The 26,710-nt window shown below is 37.4% G+C and overlaps 1 protein-coding gene across 1 annotated transcript in view; it reads right to left on the bottom strand.

The window, feature by feature from the left end:
* The window catches only part of MYRFL (myelin regulatory factor like), a 127,279-nt gene that overhangs the window by 99,359 nt on the left and 1,210 nt on the right, over positions 1-26,710 (bottom strand). Inside the window, exon 2 of the mRNA XM_023226565.1 lies at positions 5,075-5,165. Within this exon, the coding sequence (XP_023082333.1) occupies positions 5,075-5,165 (91 nt within the window). The remainder of the gene's footprint in view (positions 1-5,074; positions 5,166-26,710) is intronic.

Genomic DNA, 26,710 nt, shown 5'->3' with positions numbered 1-26,710 from the left:
ATGCACTTGTACCCTAGAACTTAAAGTATAATAAAAAAAAAAAAAAAAAGAAGTACACAAAGCAGAGGGGATGGACATTTTTAAAAAGAAAAAGATAGACTCAAATCCAAACATATCAATAATTAATTTAAATATAAATTGTCTAAGTTGAAACAGAAATTGTCCAATTAGATAGGGAAAAATACCCAATGATATGCTGAATAAAACAAAACTAATTTAAATTTTATGATATATATAGGTTAAAATTAAAGGATGGCAAAAGATATATAACACAAACACTAACCAAAAGAGAGCCGAAACTATTCACAATAGCAAAAACATGGAATCAACCTAAATGTCCATCAATGATAGAATGGATAAAGAAAGTGTGGTAATATACACCATGGAATAATATACAGCCATAAAAGGAATGAGATCATGTCCTTTGCAGGGACACAGATGGAGCTAGAAGTCATTATCCTCAGCAAACTAATGTAGAAATGGAAAACCAAACACCACATGTTCTCACTTATAAGTGGGAGCTGAATTATGAGAAGACATGAACACAAGGGGGAACAACATACACTGGAGTCTGTTGGGGGGCCCAGGTGTGGGGGGCAGATGGAGATCATCAGGAAGAATAGCTAATGGATACTGGGCTGAATACCTAGGTGATGGGATGATCCTTGCAGCAAACCACCTAGGCCCATGTTTACCTATGTAACAAGCCTGCTCATCCTACATATGTACCCCTGAACTTAAAATAAAAGTTGAATAAAAGAAAAGAAAAAGAGAGCTGGAGTGGCTGGATTAATATCAGACCAAATAGACTTCAGAATAAGAAAAAGGAGATAAAAAGGAACATCACTCTGCTAAAAGACTACGTTTACCAGAAAGACAAAACAATACTAAATGTGTTCGCATTTAATCACATTAACTTTTCAATTCAATACAATTTTGCTTTCGCAAAATCCAATAGAACTGAAGGAGAAGTAGAAACATCCACAATCACACTTGAAGACGTCAACATTTCTGTCATTGTCATAAAGTAAGTAGAAAGCAATCAGCAAGGATATAGAGGACCTGAACAAGAATGTCAACCAACTTGACCTAACTGATATTTATAGAATACTATCCAACAACAGCACAGTGAGTATTCTTTCAAGTGCATATGTAACATTCACCAAGATAGATCATATTCTGGGTCATAAAGCAAACCTTAACAAAATTTGAAATCATACAAAGGATGTTCTCTGTTCATAATGGTATTAAACTAGAAACCAGTCACAGAAAAACATATGGAAAATTTCCAAACATTTGGAAGATATATAATATAGTTCCAGCAACCCATGAGTCAAAGAAAGTCAAATAAAATTTCTCAAAAGAAATTTTGAAAGTATTTTGAACTGGAAAAAAAATATATATATATAGTATATCAAAAACTGAGTGGGGCAGCTAAAGCCACATAGAGAGGGAAATATATAGCATTGAATGCTTAAATCAGAAAACAAAGAATAACCTCAAATCACAAACTCCATTTCCACGCTAAAGACCTAGAAAAATAAGAGCAAACTAAACCGAAATTAAGCATAAGGAACAAAATAATAAAGATAAGAGTAGAGGTCAGTGAAATTGAAAACTAACACAATAGAGAAAATCAATGACATCAAAAGCTACTTATTTGAATGAATCAACAAAACTGATAAATGTCCAGATTGATTAAGGATAAAAGAAAAAAGAAACAAACTACCAATATGAAGAACAAAAGAGGGAATATCACTACAGACTCTTCAGAGATTAAAAGGTTAATAAAAAATACTATGAATAACTCTATGGCCATAAATTTAACAACTCAGATAACATTGATCAATTCCTTGAGAAAAAAGTAAAACAAGCTAACTCACTTAAGTAGAATGAGATACCATAAATAGCCCTGAATCTACTAAATAAATTACATTTATATTTAAGACCCTCCAACAAAGCAAAGGAACAGATTATTTTGCTGATTAATTACACCAAACATTAAAGCAAGAAATAAAGCCAATTCTACACTACCTCATCCAGAGAATTTAAGTGAGGGAAACATTTCCAAATGAATTTTAAAAGGGCATAGTTGCTGTGATACCAAACCCAGAAAAAATAAAATATAAAAAAAGAAAACTGTAGATCAATATTCTTATAAACATAGATGCAAAATGCTCAACAAAATTTTACCAAATTGAATCCAGTATTATATCAAAAGATAACATATCACAATTAAATGAGGTTTATTCCAGGAATACAAGGCAGTTCATTAGTCAAAAACTAAGTGAAGTAATCCATTATATTAATGGATGGAAAGAAAAAAACATATAATCAATAAATACACAAAAAATTGACAAAATTAAACATCCATTTATAATAAAAATTATCAGCAAACTAACAGTGGAAGAGAAGCTCCTTAAGCAAATAAAGGACATGGTTAAAAAAGTGTATCACTAACATTACACTTAATGATAAAAACTAAATGCTTCCTCTCCAAGGTCAGGGACAAGGCAAATATGTCTAGTCTCACTACTTCTTTATTCAGTACTGTAGCTGGGTCTTACCTAGTTCAATAAGGTAAGAAAGTGTCAAAAGATATACAGTTTGAAAAGAAAGACATACAACCGTCTCAATTTGCAGATAACATGACTGTCAACATAGAAAATCCCAAGAAATACATATTTTAAAAAGTTATTAGAACTAATAAATGACTTAAGACTGCAAGCCCAATATATGAAAATCAATATTTCCATATACTAATGATGAATAATTGGAACTAAAAATTGAAAACAACATGATGTTCAAAGAAGAACATGAAATATTTAAGAAAATATGTGCAGTATTTTTATGTTGAAAACTATATAACACTGATGAAAGAAATCGAAGAAGCCCTCAATAAATAGAGAGATATACCATGTTCATAGATTGGAAGGCTCTATTTTATTAGAATGTCAAGTCTTCTTGGATAGATCACTAGGTTTGATAAAAATTTAATCAAAATCCCAGAAGAATTGTTTAAATATTGACAAGTTAATTCTAGTATTTATGTGGGAAGTCAAAGAAACTAGAATAGCCAAGACAATATTGAAACAGAAGAAAAATTCAGAGGACTTACACTATATGATTTTAAGGCTTATGATAAATTGCCTGTGTACTGTAATAAAGATCATGTACAGTAATCAAGATAATGTTGTGTTGGCAAAATGATAGGCACATAGATCAATGTAAAGGAATAAAGAGTCTAGAAATAGACCCACATATATTTTGTCAATTGGTTTTTTTACAACTGTGCAAAGGCAATTTAATGAAAGAAAGTTATTCAACAAATGATTCTGGGATAATTGGACATCCATACACAAAGAAACCAATATCAATCTATATCTCAAGCCTTATACAAAAAAAAAAAATTCAAAATGGATCACAGACCTAAATACAAAACTCTAAAACTTTTAAAAGAAAATCTTTGGGAATTTGGATTAGGTAAAGTCTATATTTCTTAGCTATAAACCATAAGCCATATAACAAAAATTCAATAAATTGGACATCATCAAAATTAAAACTTTTGCTCTGAGAAAAACACTGTTAAGATTATAAAAACATAAGTGACAAACTTGGAGAAAATATTCATGAATAACATACCTAACAAAGTTTTTATATCCAGAATATCTAAAAATTTTTCTAAACTTAAAGAAAACAACCCCAATTTTTAAAAATGGACAAAAGATGTGAATTAACGCTTCACCAAGGAAAATGTATAAATGGTGAACTAGTACATGAAATGATGTTCAACATCATTAGTTATTAGAAAAATGCACATCAATACACGATATATCACTACAAACCAATTAGAATGCTACAATAAAAACAATTTTAAACTCATAATACCCAAGAATTGGCAATAAAGAGAAGCAAATGGATATCTCATGCATTGCTACACAAAGTGGTACCACCATTCTACAAAATGTGGATATTTCTACAGTTAAGCTTACACTTACAACATGATATAGCAGTCCTTATCCTAAGTATTTACCATAGAGAAATTTAAACGATTGAGCACACAAAAACCCATACATAAATATTTATAGAAGCATGATTTATAATTGCCAAAACTGGAAATAATTCAAATGTTCTTGAACAGATAAATGGCTAAACAAACTGTTATAACCACTTAAAGATATCTTTCTCTGTAATAAAAAAAAAGGAATAAAATATTGATCAAAGACATTATGCTAAATGAAAGGAGGCAGACTCAAAGTGTTATATACTGTATGATTTCCTTTATGTCACATTCTGAAATAAATCAAAACCATAGGAACAAAAAACAGACCAGTGGTGACCAGGGATCAGGGTAGATGGTGAGTCCAACCACAAATGAACAGCATAGGGAAATTTTTCAGTGTTGTGTGTTATGATAAAGTGGTTATATTACTATGAACTTGTCAAAATTCATAGAAATTTATACAAAAATTTGAACTTTAGTAGATGTAAATTAAAAATAAGAAAGGCTAGAGTGCCTATGTTAACACCAGAAAATAAGAGCAGAAATCAATGAAATAGAAAACAAAAAAATAAGAATTTAACTTTAACCAAAAGCTAGTACTTTGAGAGATTAAGAAAAGTGATAAATTTCATGCCAGATTAACCAAGAAAAAAAAAGACACAAGTTGCTGACATCAAGAACAACAAATGAATCATCACTATAGATCCTACAGACGTTAAAAGTATGAGGGAATATGAAGAACTTTATGCTGATGAATTTGACAACTTAGTTGAAATGGACAAATTCATTGAAAGACACAAATTGCCTAAGCTGATTACTATCAATAGATAACCCAAATAGCTCCACATCTATTAAATATACTGAATTTGCGAGTGGAGGTGAGGAATGAGTGGAATTTCTCACAAAGAAAATTCTGCACTGGTGATATTTGTCAAAGATCCATAGACATAATAATATCAACTCTACCCAAGTTCTTTTGGAAAACAGAAGAGGAGGGAACACTTCTTAGCTCATTTAATCATTTCATAATATTTTAAACATCAACTAGAGAGCAGTGCTCTCATTACTTACAAGGCCCCCAAATCAAAGTCATTGCCCAAGAATTCCTCCAACAGACTTGTGTCCAGGGCTGGGTTCTCCAGAGTACCATTGGCTCCCTGAGCTGCAAAGGCAAATTGAAAATCTTGAGAACCATGAAGATTTCAGTATGGCCAATAGCTAAAAACATTGACAAATCTTTAAGGTCAGGGACTGTGTCTTTCTTACTGTATACACAAGGGTCAATAGCATGGAAGAGGTACAAAGTAAACATTTATTCAACGGGTGGATGGATGGAAGGATGGATGGTAGTTTTGTTGGTTGGCCAAATTATTTCCAGTTAAATTCAACAAGAAGTTCAATATCTTGTTTCACATTATTTTTAGACCTGCCAACAGGTAACAAAATAGTTCTGTCCTTTTCCTTGGTTTACAAAATGAAAATAAATGTACTAGTTTCTTACTGACTTCTCAGTGCCTTACACCAGGAGGATAATAATGTCCTGTTATGACTGATGTTAATGTTGATTCCTTGGTTAAAGTACTGTCTGCCAGCTTTCCTCACTGTAAAAGCTTTCCTTTTGTAATTTGTGGGGAGATACTTTGAGATTCTACATACATACTATTTCTCATCAAATTTTTACCCCATAGTTTTAGCATCTTTTGATGATCATAAGTATTTTAATACAAAAAAATGAAAGACAAACTGAAATATTTTCTGTTTTGGTTTAAGCCTCGGTATTCAGCAAAAATTGTTTTTTTCAACTTTGATTTTAGAAATAAAGGGTTCATGTGCAAGTTTATTCCATAGGTATATTGCATGATGCTGAGATTGAAAGTATGGATCCCATCATCCAGGTAGTAAGCATTTATAGTCATTTTTTTCCAGTCCTGAATCTAATCCAGAATAGCATAATGCATTGGGTTATCATGTCATATCAAAGAGTACAGGCTAGTTGTTTATAAAATGTCCCTCAGTTTTAGTTTGCCTATTATCTTATGGTTAAATTCAAATTATATATGTTTGACAAGAATATTACATAAGTAAGGTCCATTCAACGAAATATTACGCAGCCATTTAATAAATTTTACAACGTCTCAAGAGAAAAAAGTGGGTTGCAAAATCTTGTACCCAGTGAATAAAAAACATGTGAGTAAAAAACGGATATTTACCAACAAGATGTACAAAAGTAATATAAATATTGTGTTGCAACAATAAACAGACCAATATTTTGAACATAATAAAGTCCAGAAATAAACCCAAAGATATTTATGAGAATTTAGTTTGTGATAAATGTATCATTTTATGTCTATGAAAAAAAGCTACGTTCTATACTAGAATCTCGTTTCTACACCAAAATGAATTCCTAAATGTATGGAAGATTTAGATAAACCACAATATTACTAGAAGAAAACAGGTACATATTTGTGTATATTTTGGAAGGAGAAGAAGACTCTTAAGCCATGATAGGAATACCAAAAAATATACAGAAAAAAAAGGTCTATAAATTTGACTACATAAAATTGAATTTTTCAGAATACATGAAAAGCAAGGTTGAAAGCAAATGCTGCTTCTAAGGTTTTGGACTAATAATTCCCAAATCAAAACTTCTTAATGATTGCCTATATCTTACTCACTAGAAAAGGTTCATGAGGGCAAAAATCATAGTTGTCTTATTCGTCACTGTAACCTCATAATACTAAAAGCTTTTTTCTTTTCTTTTTTTAAAGAGAGAGGGAGAGAAGTCATTGGATGAATGAGGTAAATATTTTCTAGGACTCCTGAGTCAGCTGATGAGGAAGTATATGTGTCTGGATAACAAATGCATAGAAAAGCCACAGAGATGGAATCCAAACTGTTAACGGTGATTATCTTCAGTGATAGTGCTTTGTTTTGTTTTCTTTATACATCTGTTTTATTTTTTAAATGTATTACTTTTGTAATCATCAAGTTATATAAGAAATTCATCTCAGAGTAAGAATAAAATGATCTTTTTCTTTGAGAAAACCAATATTTGTTGAACGAATGAATGAATATCTTCACTAGCAGGGACTGGATTGATGATCCTTAGTAAAGAGGTGACAAAATTGGGGCATACACTCTCTGTTCTGTATGCCCTCCTTCCCCCCATCCTTTCTGCAGTTTCTGAGCAGAAGAATACATTAGCACCCAACAACAAAAGGGCCTTGAAATGTGAGTTTCCTTCAGAGTCCTCTGACTAAGCCTTTGTCTTACCGCAGCAGTTTGAGTGGCACAAGAACCTCCCACCCACCAGAGAATTACCAAAGAATTGTAGCTCCTGACTGCCACTAGTTGATAGTCAATAGCCAATATCTAAAAGCCAACATCCAAGGGTTAAGCTAAGGTGAGGAGTTTATTTGTGCTGAATACAGAGGAGAGCCAGTTTTGCTGGAGTCAACTGCTCTCTAAGCTGCCACGGATAAACAAATGCACTCAATCCCATCATTTAGAAGGGTGTCAAGAGCACCGCATGATGCAGGTATTATCTTTGGCAACTCCCAATCGCCATTCTGTGAGGTACACTTTTTTCTGTGCTTTGCTTTGCTAGAGGATTATAGTACTCACATCTGTAGAACCTGAAAAATCTTTTTCGCTTTTCCCAACAGTGGAAAGTGATAAAGTTTTTCTTTCATCTTATTAAAATCTGAAATAGATGGTATTGAATGATGAAATTGAATGAGGTCTTAATAAATTTTGTGGGTTTTTTCCAGGTACAGTTTAAATACATAATAGTTCTGCTTTCTATCCCCCACCCCAATGCCCCTCAAGTTTTATGCTGGCTTCATAAAAAGAATTTGCAGGCTTTTCTTCTTTCTCCACATTCTAGAATTGTGAAAATTGTGGAGGAGACATCACCAACTCAGTTTGTTGACATGAGCTAAGACGAAAATGAGTGGCATATATCCCACATGCCTCCTGGATTCACAGGAGAGATTCCTGGAGATTTAGATGGTCAGAAATGACCTCCTAGTGGAGTTAAGTCTTGAGCTGGACTTTAAAGAAAGGCTGGGATGGACAAGACATCTTCATTCTTTCATTGATTCAACCACAATTTACTAAGGACCTACCATGTGCCAAGCATTGCACAAGGTTCTGGGGACATAGCTGTGAAAAAGAAGATAAGAACCCCTTAGAGGGCTTGTATTCTAAGGGAGGGAAAGGAGGCGACATTGGGGGTAGGGTAGGACACACATGACATATAAAAAATAACAAATACAAGGTATTTTCAGAGAATGAGGAAAACAAAACAGGCTGGTATAATAGACTGTGATGGAGGGAGCACTTTTCTATGCAGACTCCTCTCTCAGGAGGGAGCCAGCCATGCAGAGATCAAGGGCAGAGAGTGCTAGGTGGAGAAAAATGGCAGGGGCAAGAAACAAATCATCCAATGGGTTAGAGCACGGGAGCATGGGCATAGGACAGGAGGGCAGAGCAATAGGAAGCTTTTGGAGAAAACATATACTTTATGTTTTCGAAGGTCATTCTGGTTGCTTGTGGGAAGATTATAAGAGTACAAGAAGAGAAAGGAGATCAATTTGAATACTTCTGCAGTTATCCAGGGACACCTGGAGTTGGAATTTCTCACTCTGGGCCAAGCAAAAGAATAAGCACTTTGCTTATGTGATCTTATTTAATCTTCCTAACAGCCCTAGGAGGTGGCCATCAATACTACCCCCAGTTTACAGAAAAGGCCAAGTGATTACACAGGCTACCCAGCTTGTCCAAATCACACAGCATATAAGTGGCACACAGGGAAACCAACCCAGGCTACTGAGCCTGCTCTCACCACTGCCTTATGCTCCACTGCCTCGTGCTCCGCCGCCTCCCCAGCAATGCCAGCCAACTGCAGGGAGGACTGACTTGCTTCTACTGCTTCACTGGGCTTTGGGCAAACCTACTGCTAAGAGAAGCAGATGGAGGGAGGAATCTGTTTAGCTTTCCCCTGAAGCCCCTGCTGGTGTCCCATCTGCTTTATATAGCACCCTTCACTCTCCCCTCCACACACCCCACACAATTCCCCAGGTAGAAATAGGAGGTGGCCCATAGATTCTAAAACCTGAGTTCTGCGTCACTTGCTTGATATCACCCACTGGCCCCCACCCACTCCCTCAGGTAGAAATAGGAGATGGGCCACAGGTCTAGGACCTGGCTGATGAAGCTTGCCCAAACACCTTAACAAATAAGGAGAGATGATCCCTGCAGTAGCTGGCTTCCTCTTGGACTCCAAAATCCTATCTGTGTTTTCCAAATCCAAAGGAAATTACTCAAAAAGATAAATCCACAGTGTCAGATAAAATTGTTTTCAGGAGGTTTTACACACAGAGAACAACTCTCAAATGGCTCCTAAAATAAATTTCATGCTTTTAAAAATAAACGTTTTGCTCTCAATGTTTTTAACACTTGTTTATAACACCCAAGCCTGCCAAGAGGGCACCCGTAAGCATCCTACCCCCTATCAGGGAGGCTCAGTTTGAAATCAGGTTCCACTCTTTACTTCTGTAGCTAGGAGGCGCTGCCACAGTTTTGCCTACAAAGGGAAAAGCTGCCTAGGCCTCCTGGGTGTGTCAGAGAAGCTGTCCCCGTACTGCTTTTGTAAAGCAAAGCTCTTCCTCACCCTAATTCTCTGCCTCCCTTTCCAGGTGCAGCAAGAGCTGTAAGACAGTAAGATGTCCTGTTGCTCTTGGCCTTAGGCAGACAATAAAAATGCACTTGGTTATGAAGATAAGTCCATCAGGGAGTACTACAAACACACCCAAGTTGCATCCACAGGACCTACTAAAAAATCTACATATGCCTATGGGGCTTCTCCAAGGGCCTAAGCAGGGAAGGCACAGCAAAGACCTTGCTTTCAGGACTCCCTGACTTCTCCATTCACCACCTGCCAGTCCTGTATAAAGATCTTTTCTTATTTCCATCCAACAGCTTTCTTCATCACTTTCCCCAACACTGATAAGGCCCTCTTCTTGATTTATTCTTTCACACTTGGTGCCACACAGTGACGCCCAGAGTATTCAGACAACTGGCAAGATGACAAAATTTGTTCCAACAACTCTAGCTGTTTAAATGATTTTAAAAATAATAATGAGGGTCTCCCAAATGGTTGCTTTCTGGATTTAAACATAAAGATAGTTTCCCTCTGACATGCCAGTGTTTATGAAAAACTGGAGTGGAAATGTTAATAGGTATTTCAAAGAAGAAGGAAGAGGAGAGGAAGAAAAGAAGATGGAGGAGATGAAGAGAAATAAAATACTCCCCTTCTCTCATTTGCTTAGAATACTTTGGCCTTGAAAAATCCATTAAATGTAGTACTGGATCTAAAATCTAATGTTGGTGTGTAGAGACACAACCAGTCCAGAGTTAGAGAAGTAAAGATGACATTTTCTTAGAGATATTACCAATCATTAATTGACTAATTGCTTTATTCTTTTACTTACACATTTACTTAGTGTTCACTCTGTGTCCTGAAATAAAATCAGAAACAAGCTCACGGTCCAGTGAGAGGGACAAGAAAATCAGCTATAGCAATGCAAGGTGTTAAGTAATGATAAACGTGTGCTTGGATACTATGGGAGTCTTTTAATTAGGCTGGCCTTGGGTGAGCCAAGGACTTCCTATCAGTGACACTTGAGAGGGCTTTTTAAGGTTAAGTAGGGATTCACTAGGTGAAAGATGATAAACATCCTAGGAACACAAAAGGCATGGGCAAATAAATTCAAATAATCAACAGCAGGACTCTGTGGAAACGTGCCCATTGTCTGACCACAGCCAGGAGACAGGTGAAGAAGGTGGTAGAGACTGAGAGCCACACCATTCCTGGACCCCACTGCCAGCTGTATGTGCTTTTATTTCAACCACTATAGCAATTATGTATCGTGCATCTCTTTCTCTCTGCTCAATTCTAAGCCTTCCTAGGGCAAAAATTATTTTTTATTGTACAGATCCTAAGCATCCAGAACAGGACTGAAAACATTATAGCTATTCAATAACTGTTGACCTTGTTAGATGAGTAAATAAAGCTTTGAATTGAATAGATGTAATTATGAATGGTGGAAAGTGTATTATGATAAGAACTTTATCTTGAAAATGATAGAGTCATTGAAAAACTTTAAGCAGGAGAGTGATGTGATTAGGTTTATAATTCTGAAAGATCATTTAGCCTGCAGTTGGGAGACTGGACTGAAGCTGGGCAAGACTAGTTTAAAGAGACTAGTCAAGGACATTGCCAACATTAAACTTCCCATATTGCATTTCTTAACACAGTGGACATGTGGTATGGGCCAGGCACAGTGCTAAGGGTTAGGGACCAAACACAAAGGAGCAATAGTAGTTAAGGATTCTGGTTCTATAGTCAGGCTAGGGCTTACATCCTTGCTGAGACTTAGCTGTGTAACCCAGGACAAGTTAACTAGCCTCTCAGTGTCTTTCTTTATGTACTTTCCTTACTTTCAAAATGAGGTTAATACAATACAAGCATCTACCTCATAGAGTTGTTGTGGGAATTAAATGAGATAATACATGCAAAGTGCTTAGCATAGGTCCCGGCTTAATAAATGCTACCCCTTGTCATTACCATTAGTTTCTGTGCTCAAGAAGTTTATAGACCAGTAAGAAAAACTGACATAAAAACATATCATAGCAAGATAATGTGACAACAGAAATGCACACAGGGCCTTGTGGGGCACTTTAATGACTCAACAGGAGCAAAAAGGTGCCAGGAAAAGCTTCTAAGAGCAGGGGTGAACAAGGCTACAACTATCAACAGAAATAGGTCTTAGGGCCTTGAATGCTGTGAAAGTCTGACCTGGTGCGATGTGGTCAGGAAAGTGGAAGAATGTGCAGTGATGTGCTGGAGCCAGGTTGTACAAGCTTGTGCACATCTCTTCCAACTTCCTATTTAACGTGATGTGAGTAGTTTGAAATCGGCCATAGTGAGATCATTTACACCATGGAAATGAGCAAACGCTACAAATCAGGGCTGCTTCCCGACTTTCCCTTTCCCCAAACCTAGAGAGTTGGTTATTACATATTTACTGCATCACTGTATGTGACTAGTATTTGGGAGGATAAGCCATTGAATTTTGTGACTGACTCTAAGAAATCTAGGTGACTCCCAGTCCCTGTCTTGATGGTCATGCTGGTGACCTTCGAAATAGGAAATATGAGAGAACTGGATGAGGAGCCAGGGAAGGAGCATGAGTTTATCTGCATGGGGCCATGTACTCTTTTGTACTCTTAGAGATAGAAGTGAGCAGCAGGGCACTGCCCCCAAGAAAAACTCCACCTAACAACCTGGAATCCTGGGAATCTCCCAGTCTCCTAGTACAGATAGTCTTACATTGACCCAAGAAGAATCTAATCAGTTATTTCAAACAGAAGTAATGTGACCCATTGTTGGAAATAATAACTGAAATAGAAGACTGTCTCTGGCTGGACTTTAACATGACATGAATCACCTGGAATTTATTATGTGCCTGATAATTGAGAGATAACATCAAAATTAACCTTTATTCAACTTGAGTCAATAAATAGTTCAAGCACATTGTGTAACAGGAATGGCAACCCCCACATGGGTTTTCTAAAACTGTTACAGATGCAAAAATCTGGTAAAGATTGTTAAAAACTTGGCTGCTGGACTCTCAGAACAGCAGAAAACATCCAGGAACCTGTATGTGTCTACCAAGAACTAGCCATGCAAAAGGACTTCATTGCCTTTCCTGTTCAGCTGCCTGACTGGCAGATTAGGAGACTCTCAAAGGAAATGTATATCTTTACTTCAACTAGACACTAAATGAACTTACTCATTCATTCAAAATTCATTGCGTATGTAATGAAGAGCAGTGTGCAAGGCGCCAAGGATACAACAGTGAGCAGCACTGAGGCAGGAGAGGGGAGCACAGGGAAGTCAACAGGCAGGAGCACTGCAGTGGGATGTCAGACCCAAGCAGACATTTAGAAGGAGCTTTTGATACAACTGGGGAGTAGACAGGAGAGGTCAAAAATGGCTGCATTTGTAGCTAAGATGGAGAAATGTAGAGGAAATTATGCTAGAATCAGGTGAATTTGTACCTGGGAGAATAACTGTCCCCGAGAGAGCTAAACTGAAGAAAATCCTAAAATTCAGCATAAAATTACTTGCTGTCATCCTTCTCAACAATGTTATTTGTAATTCAGAAAAATATAGAGAAGGCAAACTGGACACACATTCAGACAGCCTGAAGGAAGTGGGCAAGGTACAATATAGTAGAAAGCGTCAGACTTTAATCTTGACTGATTACATTCATGACTCACTTTGGCAGGATGAGATTTAGTAGCTTAAGCATACAGGTTTGCATTGGTTTTTCTAATTATGTAAATACAATATGGGGAAATTTGGTTTATGAATGAATAGATGACAAAGACACGAGTCTTTTAGTTTTGTCATAGGTTTTGAAAAGACAAGGAAACTAATGTAGAGTTATAATAAAATATTGAGTACAGAACTAGGATAGTGCAATTCCTGCTCCTCTATGCACAGGTCGGATCTTGAGGATGTGGGACCCAGGTTTTAAAAGGAATGCTAACAAATAGTAGAGGATCCAGAGGAGATCCAGCAAGGAGCAAAAGAATCACAAGCTAAGCTATTTGAGAGACAATCAATGGAGAAGATTGATAATACTTGGTAAGTTTAGTGAACACTTATTATGTACCAATACTATGCTAAGAATTTTACATTTACTTTCTCATTTAATCCTCAAAACAGTTTTATTCTATGAGATGGGTACTATGATTATCCCTATTTTTCAGAGAAGCTGTCTTAGTGAGCTTAAGTATTGCTCAAGTTGCAATAACACAAGTGTCACTGCAGGGGCTCAGGTGTTTTCTACCATAACATAATGTACGTGTTCCTGAACAACCTTGCTTTCTGCAGAACTGTAAAAAATAGTAGAAGAATGTAGAGTTGAAGAAAAACACTAAAAGTTAATAAAAACAATGACATATCTAATAAAAATTTAAGACATGCTAAATTATTATTAATATTACTAAGTACTTCAGTAATATTGGCATTTAACCTTTATTTAGAAATATTAGAAGGGGTTGCAAAGAAGAGTTGCAGTGCTGAATTATGAAGACCAAAGGGAAAGAGAGGGGGAAACTGAGATGATGATAACTAGTTTAAATCAGTTACAATCCATCTGACAGAGCTGGGTCAGAACCTGTTCTTTCCAGGTTCAAGGACTTTCCTCCTCTATCTGAAAAGATTTGGCTTCCGTTTGCAGGAAAGAAGGTGGGTGTGCCTGCTGACGGGTCAGCCATATGTAACTTTAACATGTTATGGATCTATGTTCCTTTAACATTACAGTTACTGAAATGCCACATGAATCCATCCTTCACTGCTTTTTCACAAACTTAGGAATCACTCAGGGTAAAGAATAAATGATTGCTTGTTGGCTCAGTGTCTTTAGAGAGCTGCCCTGGTGGCTTTGCACAGCTTCTCGTGAATAATCTAAAAATTTTAATGGGATTCAAACTAAGAAGGGAAAGTGACTAGCTCATTGCATCATATAACCTCTATCATGGTAAAAGTACTTCAGGGTATTTACTAGTACATTATCCAGTTCACACTTCTCCTTTTAAATTAGTGATTTGAAATATAAATTAAGCATGATCCTCTGGCCTTTCTGGAAGTCTGGGAATCAATTTTTTCAGCAGTTTGAGAAACCATACAGCTAAGCCTTCTCCCAGTCCTACAATGTGAGGATTAAACTTTTATGTTACATCCATTTTTTCTTCAACAACACACATTAATGTTAATATATAGAAGAATAAATAAAACTACCAAAAAGAAACAAAACACAATTGACTACATGTTAAGCAATATTAACTTTAGCCATAGAAGATAAATTTAGGACAGAGAAGCTGACAATGTCTTTTAAATGACAGGAACATGTCTCATAGAAATAAGTAATCTCATTGAGTTTATAACCAAGTTTTGGAAGAATTATTGTTCTGGTTTGGCCTATTAGAAAGTCTAATTTTGCCTAAGGCCAAAAGAGGAGGAGGAAGATGAAGAAGAAAAACAGAGGGGAGAAGAGGAGGAGGCAGGGGAGCAAGGGACAAAGCCTTTCAAAAGGAAGGACAGCTAAAGAGGAGACACCACCCACAGGCTCTGCAGGTGAGTTGGCTCACCTGGAATGTACAGTGTTAAATATTAAATCAACGTCCCCTGGGCTGACACTGCATGGCACAAGTTCGGCAAGATGTGACAAGAAAACTGCTCACCTATGGCTTTCAGGGGTGCCTGTCCTGCCCCAGCAATGCCTTTCTGTCCTCCCAAGTCAGGCAGAAAGGGAAAGGACAGTCCAATAGAGCACTGTCCGAGGGCCTAGTCTTCAGCCAGTTGCAGGATAAAGAAGGAAATCCAGAAGACTTGAAATCCTGGAAAAAGGATTTGAGTTTTTTATTTATTGACTCAACACATACATTTGAGTAACTGCTATGTACCAGTCCCTAGGTGCTGAGGAAACACGAATGAAGAAGGCATAGTTCCCTCCTTCCAGGTGTCCATAGGAGACAGACATAGAAAAAAGGCATTCATTACATACTTTGAAAGGTGAACTGCAAAGTACTGTGGACACACACTGGGAGCCCCTGGGGGGATGACACCAAAGTCAGAACCTTGAGCGAACCAAGTTAACCAAGTAAACAAGGCAGGGAAGTGTGCTCCAGAAAGAGGGAGCCCCATGTGACCCAGAGGTAAGAAGAGCATGAGACTTGAAAACTGCAAGTCAGGCAGACCTGGGTTAAATTCTACTTTTACTTAACTTCTCTGGGCCTACTTCCTCATTTGGATAAAGGAGATGGGTTTCACCACCCTTAGAGAGTTGCTTGCAGATGAAACGTGGTAACATATATGAATCTACTACTGGTGCATGGCACACAGTAAATGTGCATCCCTTTCCAATTCCTCCCCTGCTCCCTGCCTCCACTCCCCCGGAGACAGGGCTCAGAACAATGAACCGATTGTTGAACTCATGACAGATCAGTTACATCCTAGCAGAAGGTTAGGAAAAGTCCGAAAAGATAGAAACTTTGACTCTGTCCTGAAGAGGTAGTGGGGTTGGGTAGCCAGTGGCCAGTTTGTGAGCAATTATACAATGGCTAGCGGTAAGTGAGAGGAGGATAGAAGGGAGGCGATTTTCCCAAATACTGATTATATTTATTGGCATCTCGTTCTAGAATACGGAAGCTAATGGGCCAATACATGTCTTTCCCTGCTCTTTCCCTCTAGGTAGGCGGAGTGGTGTGCAGATAAAAAGAGCGCTGGACTTTGAATGAAAAGACAGGGTCTTGCCTGAAATTTATCAGTCTGATTTTAGACACATCTGTCAATTTGTTAAGGCTCAATTGTTTTTTATGTGTGAAGGACAAACAAGTTAATGGAAATCCAAGAGTTTGTAAAATCTCAAACTCTATAAGCAAGCATAACACAAATGGCAGAGTGAGAAAGAAACTTTGAAGTTGGGTTAAGAATGAACTGGCAAAATAAACACATGTTAATATTGGTGGCTATCTATAGATTTTTGTTTTTTCTAACATTTTCACAAAAAGCCAGCAAAGGGGAGGACAGGTCCTGAGCATTGTTTCACAGACCTCACCTCCTCACCACCGGTAAAGGTTATTTCAGATTCTCACACAGAAACCTGCCTCTCTCAGGGGAAGGAAGCAAATTTTTGTTTGTCTTATCCTTATGGAGATAAAAGGAGCTAATGGCAGTTCTTCAAATGCTTCTGAAGGAACAACACTTGAGATGGATGGATAATAGATTTTAAAGTGTTCCTCTTCTGATTGACTGGAATTAGCCTGCTCATGCTAACAGCTAGATCTTACTCTTATATTCACACAGAAAAATCGTTCCAAGGAATATTTACTCTTAGCAGAAGAGCTTTGACTAGCGTTATCTTGTGGAATTATAATCATCTGTGTCATTTCTGCCTCTTCCTGCACATAGGACTGATGTGGGAGGGCTGGGTAGAGCAGGGTGTATTCCCTAGTTAGGGCTCCACCTCCATGGACCTAGGTGAGGACAGGCATTTCTGTTGCATTTCCCAAGACCAGCCTGGCCTGCCACGTCCCCCATCATGTGCCTATAAAAACCCGAGACCCTAGCAAGGCAGACACAGAAGCAGCTGGAGGGCAAGAGGAGCACATTGGTGGAGGAAAACACAGGCGGCTGGATGTCAAGAGGAATGGCCCCACACTGGCATGCCAGCTAGCCACTGACCAGCAGAAGCACACGGAATTTGGCCAGGGCAGTCCGGGCCACTGAGTGGGAAAACTGTCTCCCTTCTGGTTCCCCCATCTGCTGAGAGCTACTTCCACTCAATAAAACCTTGCACTCATTCTCCAAGCCCACATAATGATCCGATTCTTTCGGTACACTAAGGCAAGAACCTGGGATACAGAAAGCCCTCTGTCCTTGTGACAAGGCAGAGGTTCTAGTTGAGCTGGTTAACACACGCCTACAGACGGCAAAACTAAAAGAGCACACGGTAACACACATCCACTGGGGCTTTAGGAGCTGTAAGCATTCACCTCTAGACACTGCCGTGGTGTTGGAGCCCCACAGCCTGCCAGTCTGTATGCTCCCCTAGAGGTTTGAGTAGCGGTGCACTGAAAAAGCGAGCCACTGCCCCTGTCACACGCCCTGTGAGGGAGACAAGGGAACCTTTTCCATTTCAGGAACTTTCATGAGACTTATCGATAGATTTGTTTCAAAGCAACAAGCTTCCCTAATCCAACAATGGAAGAAAAAAAGAGGATCATTGTCTCTACTCTTTCCATCTATGGAATCCACTACATATACAGAACACATATAGGAACAAGGGCAGTAAAATTCCAAAGAGTCTAATCTGCTTTTGCACTGTTTTAATACAGATGAATTTTTAAAAATAGCTATGCAAATTAAAAAACTGTTTCCCATGCATGCTTTTATGAGCAGATAATACATGAGTTGTACTGGAGTTCTTTATAGGATGTTAAATAGTAATATATCCTTCTGGATTATATGGACTTTCAAACCTTTCATTCTGATTTTTCATGAACAAAAACAGCAGAAGTAGTTAAAAACTTCTATCCCTTTTAAGGAAGTAGAGAATTTAGTTCAGTTCTGAGCCGGCTTCCCCAAACCTTGCCAAGGCATGGCTGAATGACCTACTTGAGATCAGTGATTAACAAGGTCAGCAGATAACATTTTTCTGTATGAATTTTGTACCACCCCAGCCTTTCCTGAAAGACAGTTGACAGATAAAAGAACCGGTTCTTTTAAAGTGACAGCATCACAGAACATAGGTAAACTGAAAAAAGTTATCTCCTTAAAATGAATTTGCAGTCTCTCAACTTCAGAACTTCTTACAAATTTACTATAAAATTAGAACAAATGCTTTAGACGATCTAAGAACAGGACAATAATAACAATGTATTCTTTTCAGCTTTGAGTCTATCCCCAAAGAATGCCAACTAAACCTTGGAAATACATTAAGTTTCACTGTTATGTGTTTTCAGAAAAATGTTGATTTCAAGACCAACATGGAAAAGCTGAACCTTTTGCAATAAAAGGAAATACTCAGTACTTTGTCCTTTGTTGCTTGGCAACTAAGGGCTATAAATGGATTTTATGATTATAAATTCACTGGAATTAATGTGAACATGTAAAACTTGTAATAATTCCCTGGAGACAGGAGTGTTTCTTTGAAAAAGAAATGTATGGATCTATGTATGTAGCTGTACTCATTCTTGTTTCACAATAAATAAAGCAAGCAATTTGGTTCCTTCATATTTGCAAACATTATAATAAAACCACTACTATTTATTCTATCATTTTAACATTTTATCATTCATGTTCACAACCATAAGAGGGTAGCTGTTATTATCCCCATTTGACAGATGGAGAACATTGAAACTTTAAAAGGTCACACAACTAAGATGCAAACAAACCAGGATTCAAAGCCAAGTCTGCCTGAAACAAGGCATACGCCATTCGCCTGCATACCACAGAGATTCCTAGGAAGCATATTTCTCAGCTCTTAATAGTTGAGCTATTGGTAGCTTTAACCCTATGAGAATGACACTAATTCTCAGTATCAAGTCACATGATGCTCTCTTCAGAACACATTACTTCTTATTGCCATATATGACATTTGTTTCTTACATTGTTAACATCAGGGTATCAACCATTGGGGTCCCATCTTGCTGGACTTTTTGTCCTGAGTCAGGTTACCCAAAATTACAAGATTAAGAGTTAATATTTATACTGCCCTTCTGAGCATAGCCTCTTGCCTAACTTTCCTCTGTATATTTTTGTTATGCACAGAGCAGTATTAAAGAACAGTAATGGTGTTCTGATATCTTTGTACTCTTATTAGTGGACTTACATTATGAGTTTCTGGAGCTGCCTGCTCAATGAACATAAGCCATTACCTTTTTACCACTAACACCTCATCTTATTGTGCTAGAGCTGGGATTTTCAAAGGAATAATGGCAGATGGCAGTAAAGTGCTAACTGCTAGCAGTCCAGAATAATTTTACATGCAAATTGTACAAAGAAAGCAAGCAAGCCCTGGTTATCTTAACAGGAGACATGAGTTCTACAACTATCTCTATAGATGTTCCCTGTGACCTGTTTAGAAGACAACATGCACAGTGTATAGGGACACAAGCCTTCAGAGCAGACAGACTTCTGTCCAAATCTAAGCACTTCACATACATAATAGCTGTGTTACCTTGGGCAAGGTACATAACTTCTCTGAATCTGTTTCCTCATCTCTAAAATACTGACAACATTATCATTCATTGTGTTGTGCAGATTAAGAATTAATATAGCTAAAGTCTTAGTACAATGTCTAACATAAAGTAAAGCATTCATTCAATGGCAGTGGTTTTCCTTCATTAAATGATAGTGGTTTTCTTATTTATCACAGGCTGCTCTCTTCAACCCACCGATTGGACATCCTTCTCCACTACACGGAAACCTCTTTTCAAGGTCACACACAACCTTCTTTTTCCCAGATTCTATAGGCAATTGTCTTGTATTTCAGACACATTTGAAACGTTTGACCATATTCTTCTTGAAACACTTTATTTCCTAGTTTAACAACCACACTCTCCTGGTTTCCCTCCTACCTCACTAAACATTCCTTTGCTACTCTCACGTGGATCCCAAAATGTGATCTGGGACCCTTTTCTCTATCTGTACTCTTCTTGGTGATCTCACTTAGTCTCAGGGGCTTTAAATACTACTTATAAGCTGATGACTCCCTAATTGACATCAGCAGCTCTAATCTTTCCTTGGGTTTCAAATTCAATAATCCAACTCCCTCCTCATCACTTCCACTTGGTTGTCTAAAAGAGATCTCAAATGCAAAATGTCTCAAATGAATTCTTAATTACACACACACACACACACACACACACACGTGTGCGCCTGTTCTTCAGTCTTCCACATCTAAGTACATTGTACTACCATCCATGAATTGTTGACACCAACACCTAGGCATCATCCTAAACAGATTCCTTTGTCTTCCTCACCGCCACATCCCATCCATCTGCCCCTGCCTGTTCTCCTGCTTAAAACTCTCCACACTGAGAATAAAAACCAAACTCTAATGTCATTTTCTACCACCCTCCCCATTGTCACTCATACTTCAAGTGCTTCCACCTCACTGTTCCTTTCCTACCCCTCTCCCAACCACCTCAAGCTCAGTGACTGCACAGTTGCTCTTTTTACCTAAAATGTTCTTCTCCCAAACAGATGCATGACTTGCTTCTGGTCGTTCTTCAGGTCTCAGCTTGAATGTCACCCCTCAGAAACCATTCCTGATTGTCTTAGCTCAAGTAACTCTGCCTTCATAAGACTCTCTGCACCACCATCTGGTTTTATTTTCTTCATAATTAATGACATTTTGAAATCATTGTTTTATTTATCTCCTATTGTCTTCTCCCTTCATCTAGAGAAGAAGCCACTATAAGGCAAGGACTCTGCTTATTCATCACAGAGTCCCTGGTTCTTAGGAGAGCAGCAGGCTCATGAGAGACAGTCAAATATTTTTTGATTGTGTGAAAGTTGATCATACAAATTAGGTCATTCTTGTCACAGCCAACTAAAACAGAGTCATGAGGCCAGGGGGAAAAAGCACTCAGGGCACATATAACATTGCTCAAAAAATGTAATTCTCTATAAGCCTGGATGCTGAAACTGCTTGCTATATAACCTTAAACCAGTTTTATATATAATCATTGCTGAAACAACCTGCTACAACTCTTAAAACTAGTTTTACCCACTGCTGTCACTTACCAACCAAAACTTGCCAGCTCCCTAAACTTTCATAGTGCAAATTAATTTTCTCAAAGAACGATACATAACATTTCTCCTTTCTATAAAACCTCCAGTCTCTTTGTTCTTCAGGCATACCAAAGACCACCTAGTCTGCCTGTACGCTCCAAATTGCAATTATTTCTTCCCAAATAAAACATTAAATTTAGAGATTCATCTCTACATTTTTATTTTGACTTTGACAATGACTGAATAAACAATGTAAGGAATAAATGACCTTGCAGCCATTTACTATCTGGATAACCCTCAAGCAAGTTACCTAACCTCTGTCAGCCTCATGTTTCTCATACAAGGATAGAAATTCCCTAGGGCTGCCTTGACGCTAAATGGAGAAAATAATAATTAAGAAACAATGAGAATAATAGTAACTAAAAATTATTGTCTCTCTGTGCCAGGCATAGTGCTTCACAACCACATTTTGAGATGACAGGGTTATCCCCATTTTACAAGCAAGGAAACTAAGGCCTGCAGAGCCTTATGAACCTATCCCTAGTCCCAGAGGTAGTCAATGGTAGAGCTAGGATTCACAGCCAGGAGGACTAACTCAGAACCTATATTCCTAAGGATGATTCTGTACTCAGCACATAGTAAGTGCTTGAAAACAGTTATTATGATTATTAATTAGGTTGTAGATCAGGGGTTGGTCAACTTTTTCTGTAAAGAGCCAGATAGTGTTTTGATCTCTGTTGCAACCATTCACCTTGTCCATCATAGCATCAAAGCAGGCCACAGGCAATATGTAAAAGAGCATGTTCCAGTAAAACTTTATTTGCAAAAACAGGCAGCAGGCCAGATTTGGCCTGTGGTCCATAACTTACTGACCTCTGTTGATGATGAATAACTAACATTAAGAGATGCTTACTGCATGTTTACTAAAAAGCACAAATTATATAATCCCCTTTTTGTTTTAAAAAGCACACACGATAGACACCAAACTGAACATAGTTAGCACTAAATAGTAAAATTACTACTAATAATTATCTTCTTCTTTTAGGTTACCTATATTATCCACAATTGTCCATATATTGAATGTTTAGCTTCCAAGACATTGTGGAGTCTTCCAGAAACCAGGTTCTAACTTCAAAGTTGAAAGACGACAATATCAGTAACACCAAAGAAGGTGGGGGATCCTCCACTCAGAAGGGTTTGTTTGGGTGATTTTGTTCCAGGACTCCCCAAAGATGGTGATAAATCTGACAGGTCTCAAAGGTAGCATGGGCAGGTGACAAAAGGTCAGCTCTAATCTCCTTACAGCACACTTCAAATTCTAATTAAATCACCTTCATTTTGGAGATCCCCACATGAAAGAAGAAAGGTATTTCTTAGAAATGTTCAGATAATTTCATAGAAATGTTCAGATAATCCTAAATTCCTTGCATGACCTGGCTGGTTCTTCCTGTCCTTGGCATATTCTTGTTCCCAGTCTCCTGGGAAGTCCATACTGTTTCCACACAGAATCAGAGGCTGCCTGCACAGATAAACAATGAACTCCCACATCTCTGAAATTATCCCACATATATAGATATCCATATATATCTGTATAGATATATATCTATGTATTTTACCTATATATATCTATATAGAGATATTATCTATATAGGTATCTATATATAACTATGTGGGATAATTTCAGAGATGCTGGGTACAACATAATACCTAAAATTCCACCATTAGAGATTAACCAGACCTGCCCCTGGAGGAGGTAATCTTTCTGCTGCTTTTGAACAAGACAGCTTCAATGTTCTATGAAAGCACTTTGAATACAAGACTCTACAGAGGTGTAAGGTGGTGTTAGATCATTTGCCATTTGCTCCTCTGTGCAAGCTTAGGTTTTATTAGGACAGAAGGAAAAGGACGTAGGAAACTGGTTGTCTAAGAGAGTGGGAAAGTGGTGGCCCCAAAGACAGAGAATTGAGAGACTGGCCTAAGGCCAGAGATACTCTTTACCCATAAGACAGACTTGCCCAGTGCCAGCACTGGGCAGCTTCTGTCCTCTACACTGCATTCGGCTTTCAGAGCTTCTGATTCTTCTGTCAGAAATTCAGAAACCAGCCAATCAAAGTTGTTTTCACATTTTAGAGAAATAATATACAGAAACCACTGAAGACATTGATCATTTTATCTTTGCTAATAATGGAATCTCAGGCATTCTATCAACTGGCAACACTCTGTCTCAACTCCCTCTGTTCTATTCACTGGACCATTCTGCTACTGGGCAAGTTTTCCCTCTTCATACAGTTGAACTTGCTAGGTGCCCTAGCTCTAGTCAGAATTCAATATCTGCTTGTTGAATGGACTAGTCTTTTGCACTGTTCTTTCATTCATTCACTCCATAAGTATCAGTGCCTACTAAATGCCAGTATCATATAGGCACTTTTTCCAAGCAACGGCTCTCCTCTACACGGCAATTCTGCTTAACCTCCCTGAAGCCCTTCTAGATTAATCCCATCTGAGTTGAGCACTTCCGTCACTGCTTGTCTGCTCCAAAGCCTTCAGCATTTCCCCCATTTTCCTGAACATGGGGCACTTCATGGTATTCCTATACAGCTTATGGACAGCAGATGTTTCTGCCTTCCCTGCATCCTCACAGCCCTCTTTTGATAATAGCTACCTGGAGAATTTAAATCTTAAGCAGAGAGATGGGCAGAAAATGTTCAAAGCTTTTTTGATGGCAGCTTCCTGAACAGACTATTCTTCCTCATAGATCTCAAGAACTGCCTGGTGGTTACTGTCCTTCCACAGGTTCTAGCAGCTACTCCCACAAACCTCAACAAGTGAGCTGGAGTTTCTGCCAGTTTCCTTCTTGAGCTTTTACTTGTGATCTACTCTTAGTATGTAGTTTTTCCCACAGCATACTTTTTCCCACTCTGCTCAATCTGGGCCAGAAACTCCTCTTTGCTTTCAGTGCTAAGCCAACAAAGCATTTGAGCACCTACTTCATGATGAAGACGATAAATAGCTTCTCAAAAATTTGTTCTTTAGAGATTAAATATAATCAACAATACTGTTTTCAACTCATTTTTAATAAACTATTTTTAAGAGCTTGGAAACAAATAATGAGTCCTCTGATATCAAGATAGTACAAATTAAGAGTCTGAGATGAGAGCTATCAAAGATAAACGAAGGAAAGTGAGGAATGGCATTTACTGTACTTTATTTTTTAATTCCTTTTTATCCAGAAGATTGTTGTAAGAATAAAATGATATGATGTAAATAGCACAGTGCTTGGCACGTGGTAAATGCTCAACAGATGTTATTAATCTGGTTCAAACTTGAAGTGAAATTGACAATGTTTTCAAGTTAACTTAAAACTTTGCAAACATTAAAGTTTCAAGTTAACTTAAAACTTTGCAAACACTAAAGCATATAGATTTCTAAAGATATAACCACGACTCTCACAGAAATATAATATGAATGCATGTTAGAGATTGTATTTAACTAGTTAATTAATGAAGGGACCAGGAAGATGTTACAACTGTTTCAAAGGAGAATTCAAACATCAGATACACACATACACTGTATAGAATGAATTTATAAATAAATGCAAAAATGGCTTTTACTGAAACTATTGATCCCCCTAAGAACATATTTCATTTGCATCTATACATAAAAATCATTTGCATCGATATCCGTTACCTGCAATTTACAGAGTTTTAAAATAGCACTACTACACCAAAACGCGCAAACACCATAGAATCCCGTAGCCCAGAATGATGTGATTTAGGCATAGTTTTCTATGGAAGACACCCAGTAATCCTTTTAATCCATGTCAAAATCTTTTACGATTTTTCTTGACACATGGATCTTAAACAGAAGCGTTTTGCTGAATTAAACCTATTTTCCTTTAAGATGAACTCTTCCCTGATTATAACATTATATATTCAAATTATAAAGCACTTAGATAATAAAGTATAAAGAAAATAAAAATCTTCATAATCCTATCACTCCGAGGTAGTTACTGTTAATGCTTAAAGTATATTCATCCAGTTTTTTCTATGTATTTGTGTGTGCATGAATGGAAATATATTAACTGTTTGCAACCCAGTTTTAATAAACTTGTTATAGAAAGTTATCTATATATATCTAATTGGGTTTATATATTCCACATTGTAATTCACTTTTTTCCTTAAGATCATAAACATTTTTCCTTGTCATCATTTTTAATAGCTACAAAATATTCCATTATATGTTAGAACCATAATTAATAAATCCACCACTATTTGAAATTTAGGTTGTAACCAATTTTTAGTTATTATAAATAAAACAATGCGCCTGTCTTCTGACAACCTTTTTCTTGAAGTGGTACCGTTTTGCTGAAAAAAGCCAAACATCTCACAAACATAGTGAATTACATGTAATTACATGTAAAAGAGAATTACAATAAAACGCAATGTCTGAGTTTCCAGAGGATGTTGCAATTTCTAGAGTGCCTGATGGCGCCTCTTCTGCTTTAGCTCACAAGCCTACCTATTGCATCAGTGGCAGACGGGGATTTGAATTAGAACCGGAATTATCAGCTACCCAGAACAACCACCCTTTTCACTTTCCTGAGACACCATGAAGATTTAGTCACGTTTGGAAGTTAAAAATAAAAACTAAGATCATCATGAGCTTTGACAGTCAAGGCCATTTAATTCGAGATAATTTTTAATACAAACATGTCTATAAGGAAAAAGTACATTATTTAGGGCTTAGTTTCTTAGAATGAAGAGCCTGAGGAAATGGAGAAAATAGCTTTCAGGTGGGTAACAAATTGTCAAATTTTTTTCTTGATTTTCAAATCTTGAATTTTATTTGATTAGAAACAGTAACATATCATTAGGAGCATGACATGAAACAACTGGCTCTTCTCATAAGAATATCAGATTCAAGGAGAGGGTATAGCTCAGAGGTAGAGCACCGGACTGCAGATCAAGAATATCAGCTTCAGTTCAGCAGTCTTCATTTTAAAGATTTGAAAAGGGTCAAGAGAAAGGAAATTATTAAAATGTAAGAGAAAGTATCCAAAGCCCTACAAGCTACCATTTAAACGAAGTGGTTGTTGAACTTGACTCAGAGTAGGTGCTCAATATTTGCTGAATAGTAGAGATAAGAAAAAATTGACACTTAGCTGTGTGATTTTCAAGGGGATGGGAATCACTTAAGCTAGTGCCTTCATTTTAATTTGTGAAGTCTACCACCTTTTCCAACTATTCAAAGATAATGTAAGAAAAACACTGACCATTTTATTCTCTTTCGATAGAGAATGGACTTTCCCCATCAAAAAGGCTTCAACTGGA

Source organism: Piliocolobus tephrosceles, chromosome 10, assembly GCF_002776525.5.
Source record: "Piliocolobus tephrosceles isolate RC106 chromosome 10, ASM277652v3, whole genome shotgun sequence".
Lineage (NCBI taxonomy): Eukaryota > Metazoa > Chordata > Mammalia > Primates > Cercopithecidae > Piliocolobus > Piliocolobus tephrosceles.
The sequence above is the reverse complement of the archived record's forward strand: the minus strand, read 5'-3'. Positions and strand labels throughout refer to the sequence as shown.